This window comes from Lathyrus oleraceus, chromosome 7 (assembly GCF_024323335.1).
Source record: "Lathyrus oleraceus cultivar Zhongwan6 chromosome 7, CAAS_Psat_ZW6_1.0, whole genome shotgun sequence".
Taxonomy (NCBI): domain Eukaryota; kingdom Viridiplantae; phylum Streptophyta; class Magnoliopsida; order Fabales; family Fabaceae; genus Lathyrus; species Lathyrus oleraceus.
In genome coordinates, this window is record NC_066585.1 from 15,832,001 (window position 1) to 15,853,660 (window position 21,660).

The 21,660-nt window shown below is 36.6% G+C and overlaps 1 protein-coding gene across 1 annotated transcript; it reads left to right on the forward strand.

Moving 5' to 3' along the window:
* The first annotated feature begins 19,075 nt into the window (after nt 1-19,075).
* Nucleotides 19,076-19,795, forward strand: LOC127101739 (secreted RxLR effector protein 161-like). Its single transcript, XM_051039185.1, has 2 exons — nt 19,076-19,172; nt 19,254-19,795. Exons 1-2 carry the CDS (start codon nt 19,076-19,078, stop codon nt 19,793-19,795), a joined length of 639 nt encoding a protein of 212 aa, XP_050895142.1.
* The last annotated feature ends 1,865 nt before the right edge of the window (nt 19,796-21,660 follow it).

Consider the following 21,660-nt stretch of genomic DNA (forward strand, 5'->3'; position numbering starts at 1 on the left):
AAGCCTTAAGTGACGACCAATGGATAATTGCTATGCAAGAAGAGTTAAACCAATTCGAAAGGAATCAAGTTTGGGAACTTGTCCCTAGGCCAAGTGATAAATGTAACAACCCAATTTTTAGTATTTATTTATTATACTATTATTACTAGATTTTATTTTATTGGAATGTTAATTAATTAATGGGTTGTTCGGTAGTATAATAATTGATTATATTAATTAATTTGATGTGTTAATTAATTATTTAGTTGATAGGAGATATCATGAATAATTGAATTAATTAACTTGGTGGATATATGGTGTTAGTTTAATTTAGTTGAATTAAATAGAGATATTTAAATATTAGGTCTTATTGGGCCTATTAATTAAATTAGAAGTATAATGACTTAAGCCCAAAGAGAATACTAATATAAATAGTAAGGGGTGAGGAGAGTGAGAATTAGGATTCATTTGATCATTGAAGGCAATAGAGAAAGAGAAGAGGAAAAGTAAAGAGAAAAGCTAGGGTTCCAAAAAATTGAAGAGGTAAGGGGGGAATCCTTATTATTATTGGTTAGTATGATTGGATCACGGGGTAGATGTATGTTTAGGTTAAAATCCCTAATTTGCATGATTTTAGGATTGTTAGATTTTGATGAGTATTCTTGATTTGTGATGATTTAATTGTGTTAAAACTGCAAATTAATGTTATATACTTAGAGTATTATATGCGTTATAATTTTCTGAACGTGTAGCTTTTTACGGAATTGAAATCGGAGGTCCGGAAGTCCTCCAACGATGAAAACCGCGGAAAATTCTGCATTATGTCCGTCTCAATCGCGAGCCCTTTTTATGTTTTTCGGTCAGAATCGTTTTGGTCATAACTTTAGATCCGTAAGTCCAAATCGAGTGCCGTTTGAAGCGTTGGATAGCTGAAACAGAAGGCTATAACTTTGTTTCAGGAATAAAATAATTTTGGAGATTATTTCATGGATGTTTTTGGGGTTGAAGAAGATGAAAATTATGTTGGAAATTTAGAAAAACAACAACTTTTTAATAACGCCTTAGTGCACGGTTTTATTCATAACTTTTAACTCGTGAATCATTTTGGATTGGGGTTTAAAGAATTAGAAAGGTGACTCTAATAGATATTATTTGAATGGTGTATTTGTTATGAATGTTAAGATAGTAGAGATGATCTTAATTGCATATTATGTGAATGGTGTATTTGTTATGAATGTTAAGATGGTAGAGATGATCTTAATTGCATATTATGTGAATGGTGTATTTGTTATGAATGTGTATATGTACCATTGGTGGATTGTGAATGATATATTGTTATGAATGTGTATATGTACCATTGGTGGAGTGTGAATGATATATTGTTATGAATGTGTATATGTATCATTGGTGGATTGTGAATAATATATTGTTATGAATGTGTATATGTACCATTGTTGGATTGTGAATGATATATTGTTATGAATGTGTATATGTACCATTGGTGGATTGTGAATGATATATTGTTATGAATGTGTGTAACACCTCAAAATTTGCCCTCCTCTCTTGGGACTAGCTTAACATATTGCATATCATTTTTAGGTCATTAGTGTTAGACGGTGTGGCTAGTGATCGAGAGGGGGGGTGAATAGATCACCTCTTTGAAATTTAACGGATTTAAAGTTTTATCAGAGTTTTTAAAGTTGGCGGAAAATATCAGTCCCGAATCGACTTCCGTCTATTCTGAACCGCTACTAGAAAACCGGACACACGAGTTTAATGCTGGATTTTAATAAGAATGACAGAAACAATCAACACCAGAATTTTAGCTAATTGAATGCACTTATCATTAAAGTCTATTTCCAATGAATAAAACCTAGCTAACAATTTTGTCAAATAGTTGGTGTGTATGTGATCAATGATGAACAGCAGTAGAGTTTAATTAAAAAGGTTTTCTTGCCACTGCTGTCTTGCAAAAAGAACAATCACAACACACTAACTGAAATTGCGAAAACTGTTTTAAACTTAAAAAGGAGTAAGGTAAGAGTACGATACGCAGAGATTTGGTAAGGAAGTTCCCCACGTCGTCCTCACGTGTGGGTACGTCTCCCTCTCAATTTCAAATGAAATTGAGAACTTTGATTATCAATTATTGCTGAATTCGTTGATACAAGGTTATGATACAAAGACAGAATTCTAAATTCCAAGAACTTCTTCTTGTATGAACCTTCACTTGATTTGAGCACGATCAAGAATTTCCTGCACGAAATTGCAAACAATTCACCGGTTCCACGACCTGCTTGCGAAATCCCCCGATCTCCAAACGCAACGCTGCGGCTGAATCTGTTCTGCAAACGTGACTCACAAACCCTAAAGAACACTCCAGTTCTTGAAGGATAAACCAGTAGGTTTTTCCTCGAAACCCCCTTCAATCTTCAACTCAGCTAGATCCTCGATCGTTCCACTGCAAACCACAGCTAGATCCTTGATCGTACCACTGAACGTTATCTCGATAATCCTTTAATCCAGAGAACAAGAATGGTTATGTGTTGATGTTCTTGAAGAAAAGTGATTGAGAAGATGAAGAAGATGAAGTTTCTTTCAGGTTTCTATGTGCTCTCCAATAATTGCTGCTACACTGCTTTTGATCTTGTGTTCAATTGTTTTTCCCTCAAAGAATTCGTGTTCACACAATGCTGTCACAACATCTTTTATATATGCTGAAAAACAGAAACTGTTAGAGCACAAAACAGCTTTATGCATTGATACATGAGAGTATGCATCGATGCATACTGTAAGATAAGTGAGTTTTTGGTGAATTGAATTAAGCATGTATCGATGCATAATTCGTATGTATTGATGCATATGACCTTTCCACTAACATGTATCGATGCCTAATGCGTATGCATTGATACACAGGCTGTTTCAACTGATCATGTATCGATGCAAGGATCGTATGGATCGATCCATAAAGCCTTTTGCCTTTCATGTGTTGATACATGACTCGTATGCATCGATGCATACTGAACAAAAAGAGTTTTGTGATATACCACATGCTGTATGGATCGATGCATAGGCTTATGTGTTGATGCATACTGACACAAAATGGATTTTATGTGTTATTTTAAGAGATGTATCAATGTAGGTCTTTATGTACAGTTATGCAACAATAGAATGGGATAAAAATACAATAAAAACACAAATGTATCATGTAATGTAATGCACAACCAACATTTGGATGATGATCACACAATTTGCTATCATTCAAAATTAATTCAAAGTAAAGAATTTTCTCACAAACTCCCCCTTTTTGATGATGGCAAATTCTTGGCAAGATGTGTGATACTCCCCCTGAGTTTATGCATATCTGCATTTTCTCCCCCTTTGTCAACATCAAAAATAGGAAGAAACTGGTTTATCAAGGTAGCATGTTGTAGCAGGGCATGGCAAAAATATTGATAAAAAGGCTATCATTCACAAAGTAAAGAATCATTCACAAAGAATGACGAATAAGGGCAATAACCATAGAGATAAACAGAAATTGAAAAGCATTTAAGGATTCGAACGAGTTTAAGAATTACATAAGCTAAACCATATATTGTGCAACAAAAATAAAATCTTGAGCAATATGAGATGAAATGCAGTGAGATGAAATGATGGTGGGTTAATTGGGATTGTGGCCACCACATGACTCTTCATCATCTCTGGCAGGATCTCTGTAGCTTGGTGGAGGCGGAGGAGGAGGCATTGTGTCTGGATTTTGGCCCATGAAGGAGTATTGCCTAAATCGGTTCTGAACTTCAATGCTTCTAAAGCTGTCCATAATACCAGGATTTTCGCGGCAGTCGTCCATAAAGCCAGACATTTCGTTGTAGAAAACTTGGTGCCATTTAACCAAGTCTTGGTGCCAAGCGTGTTGATTCTGATACATCCGTGTATGCTCATCATGCCAGTCACGATGCTCCTTGTGCCACTCAGATTGTTGTACATTCCAATACCGTGCTTCTTCATGACGTTCTTTGTTGGCAATTTCCATCTGTTGAAGCATATGAGTGATGTCCGCAGTAGGTATTGAGGATGAAGTACCACCTGAGAATGGAGGGGTTGTAGGTTCAGGTACATAGTTGGTAGGAGACCACCTTCGTGGCACCCAATCACCCCAACCAGCATTGGCCTCAGCTTGAGGCACATCTGTTTCAGGCGCATCCTGCATTTCTTCATCAGGCTGATCTTCAGCAACATGGATTCGTTCCGAAGGCACGTCAAAGTTGTAGATTCTGGTTTTGGATTTTCGTTCAAAGAAGTAGAAGCATTTGCTGTCCTTGTCCCACCGATATCCCATATGCGATAGAGTGGAAGAGTCAAACTCTTGAGCAGCAGATGGAGATAGGAGAGGAACAATAGGTATTGCAACTTTCCAAAACTTAAGAATTTTCATTATTTGGGAAGCATAACCTAGAGCCACATTCTTGGAGCTGTCTCGCACGAAAAATAGACATTTTACAAAGTAGTTTGCCCAATTTAAGAGAACCTTATTTTGCAGAATGTAGAGAAGATGTATGCTTGGCCTATCCAACCGAGAATGTCCACTGTTTGCTGGACGCAGAACGTGTGTGATAATCCAGTGAAGAATACGCGGAGTTTGCTTGATCATACCAGACGTGACGTGTTCATCCTCACTCAGCGGTCTGTCTATCTTTAGGATAGATGGAGTAAAGTCCTTCATGTCAAATTCAGTATCAAAATGCATGTCATGCCAGGACTTGACATTCATCGACGGATGCGGAATTTGAAACACCGTTTCCCAATCAGAGGCTTCAAAGGTATATGTTCTGACACCAATGGAACACCGGAACATATAGCCTCTACCAGTTTGTAAGCCAGCATAAAAGGCCCGGATGAAATCCTCATGGTAATCATCCTTTGTAGACAGAAATGACCCAAGTCTTTGTGCATGTAGGAGTTCAACCACTTCATTTAGATGCAGGTGAATAGCATCTGTTTTATCAAAGACATGGGGTTTCATAACTAACCTTGTCTTGAAGGATTCCTCAAATTCAGCAGCAATAGCAGGATGAAGTAAGTCTAAGGCATTTGAAGGAACATCTGGTGGTTGTTGAGAAGTACCGGCTGTTTCCTTCCCTTTTCCTTTTCCTTTTGCTCTGGCTGGAATAGTGCGTGGAGGCATGGTGATGTGAGATTTAGGGTTTTAGAGAGAGTGAAGATGAGGAAGATTAGGGTTAGCCACTGGTTTTGGGGTTTTTGAGGACAGATGATATGAAGTCTTGAGATAGGAAGTGATAGGATTGGCTGATGTGTCGATGCATGAGAGAGAAAAAAATGCATTTAATTGAAATAGCATAAGTATGTGTCGATGCAAATGGCCATGGATCGATGCCTATTAGTCATTTTTGTTTATAACAGGTCTGTGTATCGATACATGCGATGGATGCATCGATGCATCCTGAACCAGTTGTTAAAAAAATTGAAATTCAGAATATATGGATCGATGCATACATGTTTTGTGTCGATGCATACTGATGCTAAACCAGATTTTAATGAATTTTGATGCAGTATGGATATGCATTATGCACTATGTCATGATGGTTATGCCCAAGAAGGATTCATAAGTCAGATTTTTAATGTGCAAGCAATATAGGCAAACAATATATGCAATCAAATTTATGTCAACGAGAGTAAGAACATCTGTTCTAACATACACAACCACTTAGCAGTAAGAGAATTGTAGAAAGGATAGATATTACCTCTGTTGGCGTAGTCTTGAGATGGATAAGTGTCATCTCTGAACTTTTTTACATCTACACACTTACCATGCTCATCCTTATCTAGATTTCCGTTGGTAGGCATTGGGGTGTCAATTGATTTTGAGTCATTCATTCCAAAGCGCTTGAGTAGTTCTCTGCAGTATTTTGTTTGACATACTGCTGTACCCTCATCAAGTTGCTTTATTTGCAGTCCTAGAAAGTAGTTCAGCTCCCCCATTAGACTCATCTCAAATTCACCCTGCATAACCTTAGAAAATTCTTCGACCAAGTGTATGTTAGTTGAACCAAATATTATATCGTCGACATAAACTTGAACTAAAAGAATGTGCTTCCCTTTGTGTTTAATAAAGAGAGTATTGTCCACCTTACCTCTTGAATATCCATGATCAATTAGGAATTTGCTAAGCCTTTCATACCAAACCCGAGGGGCTTGTTTAAGACCATACAAAGCTCGTTTTAATTTGTAAACATGATCTGGATTTTCAGCATTTTCAAAACCAGGAGGTTGTGAAACATATACTTCTTCATTTATGACACCATTAAGAAAAGCACTCTTTACGTCGATTTGGTAAAGCTTAAAATCCTCAGAACACGCATAGGCAAGCAAAAGACGTATAGCTTCAAGGCGAGCAACTGGAGCATAAGTTTCCTCATAGTCTATGCCCTCCTCTTGGTTATACCCTTGTGCTACTAAACGTGCCTTGTTCCTAGTAATCACTCCATACAGCATGTGGTATATCACAAAACTCTTTTTGTTCAGTATGCATCGATGCATACGAGTCATGTATCAACACATGAAAGTCAAAAGGCTCTATGGATCGATCCATACGATCCTTGCATCGATACATGATCAGTTGAAACAGCCTGTGTATCAATGCATACGCATTAGGCATCGATACATGTTAGTGGAAAGGTCATATGCATCAATACATACGAATTATGCATCGATACATGCTTAATTCAATTCACCAAAAACTCACTTATCTTACAGTATGCATCGATGCATACTCTCATGTATCAATGCATAAAGCTGTTTTGTGCTCTAACAGTTTCTGTTTTTCAGCATATATAAAAGATGTTGTAACAGCATTGTGTGAACACGAATTCTTTGAGGGAAAAACAATTGAACACAAGATCAAAAGCAGTGTAGCAGCAATTGTTGGAGAGCACATAGAAACCTGAAAGAAACTTCATCTTCTTCATCTTCTCAATCACTTTTCTTCAAGAACATCAACACATAACCATTCTTGTTCTCTGAATTAAAGGATTATCGAGATAACGTTCAGTGGTACGATCAAGGATCTAGCTGTGGTTTGCAGTGGAACGATCGAGGATCTAGCTGAGTTGAAGATTGAAGGGGGTTTCAAGGAAAAACCTACTGGTTTATCCTTCAAGAACTGGAGTGTTCTTGAGGGTTTGTGAGTCACGTTTGCAGAACAGATTCAGCCGCAGCGTTGCGTTTGGAGATCGGGGGATTTCGCAAGCAGGTCGTGGAACCGGTGAATTGTTTGCAATTTCGTGCAGGAAATTCTTGATCGTGCTCAGATCAAGCGACAGATTTGCAAAATTCTTATTAAATCTAGAGTAGTCATCAACTATTACAAAGCCATAGTAATTTCCTAGAAAGGTCCAAAGAGAATATAGTCCAAGTAAATCTAGAGTAGTCATCAACTATTACAAAGCCATAGTAATTTCCACCTAGGCTCTTTGTCCTAGAAGGTCCAAAGAGATCCATATGGAGAAGCTCAAGGGGTCGTGAAGTTGAAATTACGTTTTTAGATTTAAAAGAGACCCTCGTTTGCTTTCCCATTTGGCACGCGTCACATAGGTGGTCTTTTGAAAATTTTATTTTTGGTAGACCGACTACTAGATCCTTAGATACAACCTTATTAAGCACGCTAGATTTACTTGGACTATATTCTCTTTGGACCTAGGTGGAAATTACTATGGCTTTGTAATAGTTGATGACTACTCTAGATTTACTTGGACTATATTCTCTTTGGACCTTTCTAGGAAATTACTATGGCTTTGTAATAGTTGATGACTACTCTAGATTTAATAAGAATTTTGCAAATCTGTCGCTTGATCTGAGCACGATCAAGAATTTCCTGCACGAAATTGCAAACAATTCACCGGTTCCACGACCTGCTTGCGAAATCCCCCGATCTCCAAACGCAACGCTGCGGCTGAATCTGTTCTGCAAACGTGACTCACAAACCCTAAAGAACACTCCAGTTCTTGAAGGATAAACCAGTAGGTTTTTCCTCGAAACCCCCTTCAATCTTCAACTCAGCTAGATCCTCGATCGTTCCACTGCAAACCACAGCTAGATCCTTGATCGTACCACTGGACGTTATCTCGATAATCCTTTAATCCAGAGAACAAGAATGGTTATGTGTTGATGTTCTTGAAGAAAAGTGATTGAGAAGATGAAGTTTCTTTCAGGTTTCTATGTGCTCTCCAACAATTGCTGCTACACTGCTTTTGATCTTGTGTTCAATTGTTTTTCCCTCAAAGAATTCGTGTTCACACAATGCTGTCACAACATCTTTTATATATGCTGAAAAACAGAAACTGTTAGAGCACAAAACAGCTTTATGCATTGATACATGAGAGTATGCATCGATGCATACTGTAAGATAAGTGAGTTTTTGGTGAATTGAATTAAGCATGTATCGATGCATAATTCGTATGTATTGATGCATATGACCTTTCCACTAACATGTATCGATGCCTAATGCGTATGCATTGATACACAGGCTGTTTCAACTGATCATGTATCGATGCAAGGATCGTATGGATCAATCCATAGAGCCTTTTGCCTTTCATGTGTTGATACATGACTCGTATGCATCGATGCATACTGAACAAAAAGAGTTTTGTGATATACCACATGCTGTATGGATCGATGCATAGGCTTATGCGTTGATGCATACTGACACAAAATGGATTTTATGTGTTATTTTAAGAGATGTATCAATGTAGGTCTTTATGTACAGTTATGCAACAATAGAATGGGATAAAAATACAATAAAAACACAAATGTATCATGTAATGTAATGCACAACCAACATTTGGATTATGATCACACAATTTGCTATTATTCAAAATTAATTCAAAGTAAAGAATTTTCTCACAATTAGTCATTAGCATGTTGCATATCATGTGGCAACATTGAGCAAGTCATCCTCCTAGGTCTTGATCAGAAGATAAAGAGGTTAAGATGCAAGATAGGGTTTCATTGAACTAATCACTAATCATCTAAGGGTTGGTGATTCAAATCAGGGTTTCTTGGTTCTCAAGGAAGTTTGAGCTTCATCTTGGTTGAAATGATACATCATCATCATCATGGTTTTATCATCACCAAGAGATTCCTTATGCTTGATCATATTCCTTGAGATTTGGGTTTTGACCACTGGTCAACCCTAATCATCTGCACGGTGCCAATCAGGGCTTGGTAAGGAGATGGGGTTTTTAATGGATATGGGGATCATCATATGATTATATTGAGCTTATGGAAGCTAGGGTTTCATCATTGAGCCATTTCATCAGGAGTTTGAGGCTCAATTTGATCAGTCAAGCTGAAATTCATCTATCAGTCAAAAAAGTCAAATGTGGTCAACTGTGCCTGAAATGGTGGATTTGGAGGTGGGAGAGAGTTAGAGACACTTCATTCATGTCTAAACAAGTTTCATTTGACATTTTAAAGATCAAGAATGAAGAAAATAAAGTCAGATGGAAACTTTCCAAAAATAGAAAGTGACTTGTAATTGAAAATTGCCAAAAATGGAAAGTTTTTCTCCTCAAAATTACATGTCCAAAAATGCTTCAAATGAAATTTTGTTCAACATGAAAGTTGTAGATCTTGCTCTCACCTTTCCAAAAAGTCCAAGAACATAAATTTATCATATGTGGTTGGCAAGATATGGATTGATCATTGTCCAAAAAAGTTGAATTTCAAAGTGGCATAACTTTTGATTCACAAGGCCAAATGGAGTGAGGTTTCTTTGAGAAAAATTCTTTTGATGTCCTCTATCCAAAACAAGCATTACCTGTCATGAAAACTCATCACACAAAAAGTCCATTTTTCAAGTGGACCAATTTTGAAAAAGGGAGGGAAAAAGTGCATTTTGAGAATTAAGCCTTGTTTTCACATGATTCCAATTGCATTAGCTCACAAATACCATTTCAAACTTGCTGCAACCAGAAATTTCTACTGTTACATTGGATTTGCATAAGTGAGGGTGGATTGGCTAATTACCATTTAGCATAAAAGTGCATTTTCACTAATCACTCACATTTGGCTAAACTTGATTAACAAAATGGATTAGTGCATCATATAAATGGTTAATCATAACAGAAAATCAGATTAACACTCATTCATCTCAGATCTAGATCCAAGATTGCACAATTCTCTCAACTTTTCATCTTCATTTTTCTGCAAATTCTCCAAGAGCCTAGCCAAGATCTTCATTGTTTCATCATCTACAATCATTGTTGAAGCTGATTGAAGCAAGGATTCATCACTACCAAGCCAATTCAAAGACTGTTAAAGTGAGGTGCAACAATGGCAATTCAAGATTTGAGCTAGATCGTGCGTAATTGAGCAACAAACCTTGTTCCATTCATCTTCCACATCATCATAGCACATTTGTTTTGCAATTCCAAGGCCAAAAACACGTAAATTCGCAGCTGTCTTCAAATTAAGGTCAGATTTCGACTTCAATGATTCTTGAAATTGTTTGATGCTTCTTGTAGATCGTGATTAGTAGATAATTCTGCAATTTGTTTCACTGATTTTGGTTGAGAAATGAGAGAGTTATGTTGATTTGAAGTTTCATGCATGTTTATGTTTTGATTCGATTCTCTTTAATTAGCAAGAATTAGGTTAATTCGATTATGGATCCATGATGTACGTAGTGAGAACTTTCCATTGATATAAAGTTTGTGTGATTTGGTGGAGATTTGTTCTTGGATGTATGAAGGTGATGAACGCGTGATGAAGCTGTTGAAATTTTTCCAGAATGCTATTTTGATCCAGTTTTTCGCGTTTTGGCCTGGCTGTTGGTGTTAGTCGTTACTGTAGCGCGCTAGTTTAAGTTACTGTAGCGTTCGATTCCCCGCTCCACACAAATTTCATTTTGCCTTGTATTTTCTCCATGCTATGTTATTCATATTCATATGCTTCCTTTTCACATTTTTTTATATTTATTTTCACATGAAAAAATCCATAACTCACAAACTAATTGTCCAAATTAACTGAGATTTTTTCCACCATGATCCTTGCAATCTCTACAATTTAATGAATATTTTTGTGGAAATTGTGCACGTGTGGAATTAAAAATGGCCCAGGGTTTGTTCATGTATGTGGTTTCATGCACCTTGCTTGGTATTTTGATCATGAAATGATGATGATTAACTGGATGGAGCTGAAATTTTGCATGCTTATTCTAGAGATCTTAATGGACATTTTGATATGTGGTTTGTGATTTTTGAGTTCCTGGATTGTGAGATATGATCATTTGAACCTAGGTGTGACAATTTGTGTCACACCATTTCTTGTCTAACTTCATGATTTTTGTTACCATTCCATATAAATTTGAAATGAGCTGAATTTTTGCATGATAATGCTTAGGGATGTTAGGTTCACATGTGAATTTTTCTGGAATTTTTTGAGTGCATTTCCAATTTGATTGAGAATTTCCTTTCTGTTTGACCAAATGTGGACCTTTTGTGAGTCATGTTTTTAATTGATTTATGAAATTCTTGATATGTATTGGATGGACTTGAAATTTTGTGGAGTGATTTTAGACGTCTTGAAGTGTATCATGGTTTTGGTTTGGTGCATTTATCATGTTCCTACACTGTTTTATGCTTAATTGAAGTAGATGCATGTTTTGGTGCCTTGTTTGGACTTGTATGAGCATGACTTGATTTTATTAAATTTAATTGACTTTCTTCCTCTTATCCAAATGGCCTGAAATTTGGTGTGTAGATCATGTTGTGAATGCTGTTTGACCATGAATTGTTTGGGAATTTATTGAAATGTTTGTGAGTTGATTTGAATTGGATCTTTCTGTTTGGTCCTTTGAGGTTCTAAATTGCATGCTTTGTACTCTTTGCCTCATGAAATGATAATGGTTGATGATATGAACATGAGACCAACTGGATTTGATTCTTATTTGATTGATCTTGATTTTTGATAAGTTTCATGTTCTGTTTTGACTTATTGATCCTATTTTGACCCTAGTCTTGTACTAGTGGTTTGTGTTCTCACATTTGAGCTTTGTTTCAGGTCAAAGAGCACAATTGCTTATACTTGATGATGTGCACTCAATTGGGATTGGTTTATTGCTTGTTTATGACTAACTTGAGTTTGTTTTGTAGGCATTGAGAATTATTCTTAGGCCTTGTGGCTTGCACCTTTGTGCATTGATGCTTGCTATTTGTTTGTGCTGTTGACTTTTAACTTGTCTGTTTGACTGTTTGTGCTGAGTACTGATTATGTTAGATTGATTTCAGGTACCTTAGTTGCTATAGTTCATTGTGAACTTGCTTGTGCTGCTGCTTGGTTGTGTAAACCAATTGAGGTAGAATCACTAACTCCATGTAGTCTGGAAGACCTGGCCTGTTACTTGGCCAGGCACCTGTCTGAAGTCCTCCTTAAGAGGCAATGCTTGTGCTTGTTTATTTTTGTCCCCAAGCAGGAAAAGACCTTTGTTAAGGCAATTGGCAGACACAAGAGGTGTGTAGTCCACCTCTTGCTAATCTGTTGAGTCATCCCTTGGCTCACATTACATGTTGATGCCTTGTGGATCCTAACCCAAGATCCATGTACAGTTGTACAGTTGAGTCAGTGTCATAAGTGTAGAAGGGTTCCCACTTTCTGGACCCACACTTCCTTTGTCTGAAGCTCTCCCTGGCCAGGGATAAGAGCTGTGAGGCACACCCCTCACTCACCTTTCATCTGGCTTCACCCTGACTCTCAATGTCAGGGTTAAGAGCTAACATCACCCTGATACAGTTGACTTGCTTTGGCAGTCTAACCCTTGTTTGAGCCACCTCTGTTTGGATATAGTGTGTGCTATTTGTGATTGTTTGCTTTGATTGCTTTGCCTGTTTAGGATTAGCTTGCTGCCTGTGCATGTTAGGATAGAAACCATAACATAGGGCAATGATGCATGATAACATCTAGGCTCGAGTCCAGCTCCCTAGTAGTGTGTCTCCCTTTGTATCTGGTTAGAATTTCTTTCCCGTTCAGGGGAACTACGTCGCCCTGATCCTCATACCAGATGAGGTACGTAGGCAGGAGACCGTGCGAGGTCTCTCCGGGCACCCTTTTCCTTTTTGTGTGTGTTTGCTTGACAGTTACTAGGCTCGAGTGCCTGACTCCTTAGTAACTTGTTGTTTGTTTCTTCTTGTGTGTCAGGATATGGATGTAAGACCAGCGATTGGCTGTCCGTATCCTGATTGTGTTTGTTTGGTTCGGAAGTCGATGTAAGTCCAGCGATTGGCGTTCGGGTTCCATATTTGCCTGAGTTTGTGTGTGTCTTATTTCGGCGTGCGTGAGCCGAACTACGGTAGCTCTGATTCTCGTTCCAGACGAGATACGTAGGCATAGGATGCGATATCCTAGCGAGCCCTCTCCCCTTTCCTCCACCTGTGTTGTCTTCAGTGTGTGTGTGTGTGATGTTTGTTTTAGCAACCTTAACCTATCTTTTGAGCGTGGATCCCGTCGAGTACGACGGATGCGTAGGGGTGCTAATACCTTCCCTTCGCATAACCGACTCCCGATCCCATTCTCTTTGGTCGCGAGACCATGTTTTTCCCAGGTTTACTTCGAGCGTTTCCTTTCCCTCTTTGGGATAAATAACGCACGGTGGCGGCTCTGTGTTGTTTTGTTTTAGCCCGCCGGTTATTTTTCGCGGATGCGATAATGTGTATATGTACCATTGGTGGATAATTCATAGAGTTGAATTATGGCGATATGTTGAATGTTAAGAAGGTAGAGATGATCTTAATTGCATATGTGTTGGTATTTGTACATTCATTCATGGCATGGTCGGCTTCATGGTGGAAGCGGTGAAACTGTGGGTTCACATGGTAAATAGACGTTGATCCTTAATTGGAAATAGGCGTAGCAGACGTTGATCCTTAATTGGAAATAGGCGTGGTAAATAGACGTTGATCCTTAATTGGAAATAGGCGTAGTAGACGTTGATCCTTAATTGGAAATAGGTGTGGTAAATAGACGTTGATCCTTAATTGGAAATAGGCGTAGCAGACGTTGATCCTTAATTGGAAATAGACGTGGTGGCTTGGATTCTAGATATTGAATCGGAAAACGGTGAAACGTTGGGTTCACATTGGTACCACATGCATAGAGTCACATGTCTTGCATTGAGTCACATTAGAGTCATGTGATAATTGAGTGTTTGCATTGATGTGATTGTGATGTGTGTATGAGATATGGTAATTGAATTTGATGATGTTTGGATACATAACTTGACTGAATATGTGATTATGTGATAATTGTAGTTATGTGTATATTTGAGAATATAATATTGGATTTTAATATTGTACTCCTTGAGTTTGATGGATGTTTGAAACATGTGAAATAGATGTTGGTTAATATTATTTACATGGTTATATGAAGTGTGATGAATGCCTTTAATTGTTGATTTAATCATTGTGCTTGATTAATACTTCTTCATAATGATTTGAATTCTCACCCTTTCTGTTTGAATGTTACCTTTACATGGGAATCGCGCAGATACTCAGGAGTAGTATTACTGAAGTAAATGGACGGTAGCTCACTCGAGATTAACTGGAGAGTTGCGGTACTTCGTTTAGAGACTAAGTAGTGAGTCAATGCTCTGGTTATGTAACACTGGGTAGATTGGTAGTATCGAACTCGTGTCTTATTTGGATACGCTTTATGGTATTACTTGTGAACATGTCTAATTGAAGAGATTATTGAAAGATGATCATGGTATGGGACATGGATCATTTAATGAAATACATGAGTATTCATTATTTTCCGCTGCGAACGCATATGCTTGAATATTCATGATAATGGAAATGTGTTATTTTTAAATGACCAGGTGTGTTGTGTATTGATGATGAATGATGTCGGTTTTTGAAAGCTCTTAGTTTTTGAAAACGTCGATGTGATGCCCTTTTGTTTATATGTGTGCTTATTTACTCTGATTATATGTTAAGTATTTTGGGGTAGAAAAAGGGGTGTTACATTAGTGGTATCAGGGCATGGTCGACCAGTTGGTTAATAGTCGTTAGGGTTTTCCATCCCGTTGTATTTGATTCGTGTATCTGACACGATCGATACTGTTTGTCTGATACATTAGTGATATCAGAGCAGGTATGCGACATGTGTGTGAGAACACTGTCGATGCTTATTTTATTTCCATTGCAGGTTGGGAATGAGATAAGTGGGGGAGAAGAGTCTGCTTATCTTGGATGTTCCAATTGTATAGAGCTTGGACATTAGGTTGTTGCATGCAAGAGTGCAGTGTTGGCTAGTTAACTTGTTTTGGGAATGTTGTGCTTTTCCTGAACCCGAAGAGAGGTCGGATTCAAGGATGGTGTTTGTTAGAAGTTAATCGAGTGTATATCAACTGTTTCGAGAAGACGGTTATTTTCCTGAGGTTGGTGCTAAGGAAGATTGGTTTGTGAAGCGACGTCTTCGTGTGTGAAGCTTGGTATGTTGAAGCTTACGTGTGGCATTCTTGACGAGATTAGAGAAGAACGAGAAGTGAAGAAGCTTCGTGGTAAGGAGATTGCTTTGGTGAAAGTGATATGGGGCGGAGTCACCAATGGTAATATTACTTGGGAACTCGAGGATAAGATGAGGGAATCGTATCCGGAGTTGTTCGTTTAAGGTGAATTTCCGAGGACGAAAATCTTTTAAGTGGGGGAGAGTTGTAACAACCCAATTTTTAGTATTTATTTATTATACTATTATTACTAGATTTTATTTTATTGGAGTGTTAATTAATTAATGGGTTGTTCGATAGTATAATAATCGATTATATTAATTAATTTGGTGTGTTAATTAATTATTTAGTTGATAGGAGATATCATGAATAATTGAATTAATTAACTTGGTGGATATATGGTGTTAGTTTAATTTAGTTGAATTAAATAGAGATATTTAAATATTAGGTCTTATTGGGCCTATTAATTAAATTAGAAGTATAATGACTTAAGCCCAAAGAGAATACTAATATAAATAGTAAGGGGTGAGGAGAGTGAGAATTAGGATCAATTTGATCATTGAAGGCAATAGAGAAAGAGAAGAGGAAAAGTAAAGAGAAAAGCTAGGGTTCCAAAAAATTGAAGAGGTAAGGGGGGAATCCTTATTATTATTGGTTAGTATGATTGGATCACGGGGTAGATGTATATTTAGGTTAAAATCCCTAATTTGCATGATTTTAGGATTGTTAGGTTTTGATGAGTATTCTTGATTTGTGATGATTTAATTGTGTTAAAACTGCAAATTAATGTTATATACTTAGAGTATTGTATGAGTTATAATTTTCTGAACGTGTAGATTTTTACGGAATTGAAATCGGAGGTCCGGAAGTCCTCCAACGATGAAAACCGCGGAAAATTCTGCATTATGTTCGTCTCAATCGCGAGCCCTTTTTATGTTTTTCGGTCAGAATCGTTTTGGTCATAACTTTAGATCCGTAAGTCCAAATCGAGTGCCGTTTGAAGCGTTGGATAGCTGAAACAGAAGGCTATAACTTTGTTTCAGGAATAAAATAATTTTGGAGATTATTTCATGGACGTTTTTGGGGTTGAAGAAGATGAAAATTATGTTGGAAAATTTAGAAAAACAACAACTTTTTAATAACGCCTTAGTGCACGGTTTTATTCATAACTTTCAACTCGTGAATCATTTTGGATTGGGGTTTAAAGCATTAGAAAGGTGACTCTAATATATATTATTTGAATGGTGTATTTGTTATGAATGTTAAGATGGTAGAGATGATCTTAATTGCATATTATGTGAATGGTGTATTTGTTATGAATGTTAAGATGGTAGAGATGATCTTAATTGCATATTATGTGAATGGTGTATTTGTTATGAATGTGTATATGTACCATTGGTGGATTGTGAATGATATATTGTTATGAATGTGTATATGTACCATTGGTGGAGTGTGAATGATATATTGTTATGAATGTGTATATGTATCATTGGTGGATTGTGAATAATATATTATTATGAATGTGTATATGTACCATTGTTGGATTGTGAATGATATATTGTTATGAATGTGTATATGTACCATTGTGAATGATATATTGTTATGAATGTGTATATGTACCATTGGTGGATAATTCATAGAGTTGAATTATGGCGATATGTTGAATGTTAAGAAGGTAGAGATGATCTTAATTGCATATGTGTTGGTATTTGTACATTCATTCATGGCATGGTCGGCTTCATGGTGGAAGCGGTGAAACTGTGGGTTCACATGGTAAATAGACGTTGATCCTTAATTGGAAATAGGCGTAGCAGACGTTGATCCTTAATTGGAAATAGGCGTGGTAAATAGACGTTGATCCTTAATTGGAAATAGGCGTAGCAGACGTTGATCCTTAATTGGAAATAGGCGTGGTAAATAGACGTTGATCCTTAATTGGAAATAGGCGTAGCAGACGTTGATCCTTAATTGGAAATAGACGTGGTGGCTTGGATTCTAGATATTGAATCGGAAAACGGTGAAACGTTGGGTTCACATTGGTACCACATGCATAGAGTCACATGTCTTGCATTGAGTCACATTAGAGTCATGTGATAATTGAGTGTTTGCATTGATGTGATTGTGATGTGTGTATGAGATATGGTAATTGAATTTGATGATGTTTGGATACATAACTTGACTGAATATGTGATTATGTGATAATTGTAGTTATGTGTATATTTGAGAATATAATATTGGATTTTAATATTGTACTCCTTGAGTTTGATGGATGTTTGAAACATGTGAAATAGATGTTGGTTAATATTATTTACATGGTTATATGAAGTGTGATGAATGCCTTTAATTGTTGATTTAATCATTGTGCTTGATTAATACTTCTTCATAATAATTTGAATTCTCACCCTTTCTGTTTGAATGTTACCTTTACATGGGAATCGCGCAGATACTCAGAAGTAGTATCGCTGAAGTAAATGGACGGTAGCTCACTCGAGATTAACTGGAGAGTTGCGGTACTTCGTTTAGAGACTAAGTAGTGAGTCAATGCTCTGGTCATGTAACACTGGGTAGATTGGTAGTATCGAACTCGTGTCTTATTTGGATACGCTTTATGGTATTACTTGTGAACATATTTAATTGAAGAGATTATTGAAAGATGATCATGGTATGGGACATGGATCATTTAATGAAATGCATGAGTATTCATTATTTTCCGCTGCGAACGCATATGCTTGAATATTCATGATAATGGAAATGTGTTATTTTTAAATGACCAGGTGTGTTGTGTATTGATGATGAATGATGTTGGTTTTAGAAAGCTTAGTTTTTGAAAACGTCGATGTGACGCCCTTTTGTTTATATGCGTGCTTATTTACTCTGATTATATGTTAAGTATTTTGGGGTAGAAAAAGGGGTGTTACAATAAACACATCATAGGTACCAAATGAGTGTTTAAGAATAAGCTTGATGAGAATGGTATAATTGTTCGAAACAAAGCTAGATTGGTGGCCCAAGGATACAATTAAGAGGAAGGCATTGATTTTGAAGAAACATTCGCTCCGATTGCAAGGTTAGAAGCTATTCGTTTATTACTTGCTTGCATGTTTATTAAATTTTCAATTATTTCAAATGGATGTCAAGAGCGCATTCTTGAATGGCTACATCAATGAAGAAGTCTATGTCAAACAACCCCCGGGCTTTGAAGACTTCAAAAATCCTTCACATGTTTTCAAGTTGAGGAAAGCTCTTTATGGCCTAAAGCAAGCACCTAGAGCATGGTATGATCGTCTCAGCAACTTTCTTTGTGAAAAGGGATTTGAAAAAGGTAAAATTGACAAAACCTTATTTATTAAGAAAATAAAAGATAACACTTTATTGGTTCAAGTCTACGTTGACGACATCATATTCGGCTCAACAAACAAACAAATGTGTGAAGAATTTTCATCAATGATGCAAGGAGAAATAGAGATGTCCATGATGGGTAAGATGAATTATTTTCTTAGACTTCAAATTAAGCAACTGAAGGATGGCATCTTTATCAATCAATCAAAGTACTACAAAGAGTTATTAAAAAGATTCGACATGGATAATTGCAAGGCAATGTCTACTCCGATGGGATCCGGATCTTATGTTGATCAAGATGAAGCAGGTGTTTCGATTGATATAACAAAGTATCGAGGTATGATTGGTTCCTTACTTTATTTGACGGCAAGCCGTCCTGATATTATGTTCAGTGTGTGTCTTTGTGCTCGTTTTCAAGCCAATCCAAAAGAATCACATCTCACCGTTGTTAAGAGAATCATGAAATATCTCAAGGGAACAACAAATGTCGGCCTATGGTATCCTAAAGGTAGTATTTGCAATTTAGTTGGTTATTCTGACGTTGACTATGCAGGATGTAAAACTGATCGGAAAAGTACTAGTGGTACATGGCACATCCTTGGAAATGCATTAGTTTCGTGGGCTTGCAAGAAACAAACATGTGTTTCTCTAAGCACTGCCAAAGCAGAATACATAGCCGCAGGTAGCTGTTGCGCTCAAATACTTTGGCTTAAGCAACAACTTCGTGAGTACGGACTCGATCTTGGATGCATTCCTCTTTGTTGTGACAATACAAGTGCGATAAACATTACAAAGAATCTGGCCATGCACTCAAAAACCAAACATATTGACATTCAACATCACTTTCTTTGTTACCACGTGCTTCAAGGAGATGTCGAAGTCACATTTGTGGATACTCATAATCAACTTGCCGACATCTTCACAAAACCTTTGGCGGGAGAACCATTTTACAAAATTTGAAGGGAACTTGGGATTCTAGATGAATGTGACATATAATTTGGCAAAAACATATCAATAATCAAAGGTGCACATACATTTCCAACTCATCTATTTACATTTGCATTTTATTTCATGGATCTCCACTTCTACTCCTTTCTTTTACATGATTCATTGGGTGCCTCTTGCATGAATCTTTGTTAAAAATATGTGTTTTTTTAGCTTTTTTCACTGAGTAAATCGATTTACTCATGACGTAAATCGATTTACCCATAAAACAGTAGCATTGTTTTTTTTCTCGTGTTTGGCATATTTTGAACTAGGTAAATCGATTTTACCCATGATGTAAATCGATTTACCCCTTAAACTTTTCTCTTTTTGTGCTTTCTGACCTCTTGAAGGTGTCTTAAAAGTTATACTGTATATTCTATTTTATATTTGTCATGTGATTATCCTTCACCCATCTTTCCCTTCTTTTTGATAATGTCAAAGGGGAAGAAAGGTGTTATGAATTATGCTTGCATGCTTGTGAATTTCCTAAGGTACAAATGATACAAATCTCCTTCAAGATGATCAAGTCAACATGATCATAAGCTTCTCAAATTTAGGGGGAGTTATACATCTCAGGGGGATAAATTTTCGTTTCCAGAAATTGCACGCATCAAAGAGGATTATTTGTCATCATCAAAAAGGGGGAGAATGTGAAGTCAAGCTTCTCTATGATGAATGTTTTTGATGAAGACAAAACTCCAAGCAACAAGAAGGCAAAGATTTTATTCTATAATAAAGCATCTTGATTCAAGAAGTTAAGCTTTTCACTTCAAGAAGGTATAATGAGAATACTTACCTTCACTAAAGTCTTAGATGCTCAAGTATTCATATGGATATTGCATAACTTTTCATAGTGCATGGAAAATGTGTTAGAATCATATTTTTCATTTTCAAACTGGGTAAATCGATTTACCTATAAGGGAAATCGATTTACCACTGAAGCTTATGTATTTCTTCATGCACCATTTCATGGAATCTTTTCATTTCATCTTTGACAATTGTTCATGATTCTTTCAGAACATTACCATGTTTTATTTGAGGTGTTATGTGCATATAAATACATGATCTTTCAAATTCAAATTTGACATCTTCCAATCAATCTCTTAGAATTTTCAGAATTCACACTTATTGTTTTAAATCTTCATTCAAGATTTTTCTACATATTTTCATATCATTCAAAACAGAAAATTCTTGAGCAATCTAATATCTTTGTGTTGTGAATTATTTTCATTGGAAGAGAAGATCAAGCATATTGATATATCACTTTGAGTGATCATTATACTACAAATTTTACATTCAATCCATTGTTGTAATCCATATCTTATTTTTAGAATTGTTGAAAAATAAGATTGTGTATTTTGTAAACACTTTGCTGTCCAGGATTGTTGGAAGCAAGAGAGTTGAGTTTGAGAGGATTGTTATCATATCAACTTGGTGAATCACAAGAGGTTGTTCTTGGTGATTGTGTCTATCGTGTACAAGTTATAACAGATAGTGAAATCTCTTTCATGTTGAAAGGGGACTAGAGTACTCTCGATCTGTGAGGGGAACCAAGATATTTCTTCGTGTTCTTTATCTTTCCGCACTTTACCGTCTTAGTGGTATGATTTCATATTTTTACCTAAGTAATTTTATTTGTAAGAATATTGTCCCCTTAAAGCCTAACATGTTTAGGCGATTGCCATTTTTAGTAAAAATGTCTAGGACATGAAAGTAAATTTTGACATGATCATATGACGAAAATTAATTTTTGATAGTTTGCAAGCAACACATATTATTAAAATCAAGTTTTAACTCGTAACATCGTTTGATTTTATATTCTTAGGTATAAACTTCAA

Bases quoted from the DNA above. Each gene is read 5' to 3' on its own strand.
- LOC127101739 (XM_051039185.1), top strand. From the start codon at position 19,076: ATGGATAATTGCAAGGCAATGTCTACTCCGATGGGATCCGGATCTTAT. The intron at 19,173-19,253 runs GTATGATTGGTT...CTCGTTTTCAAG, and splicing joins TGATATAACAAAGTATCGAG to CCAATCCAAAAGAATCACAT.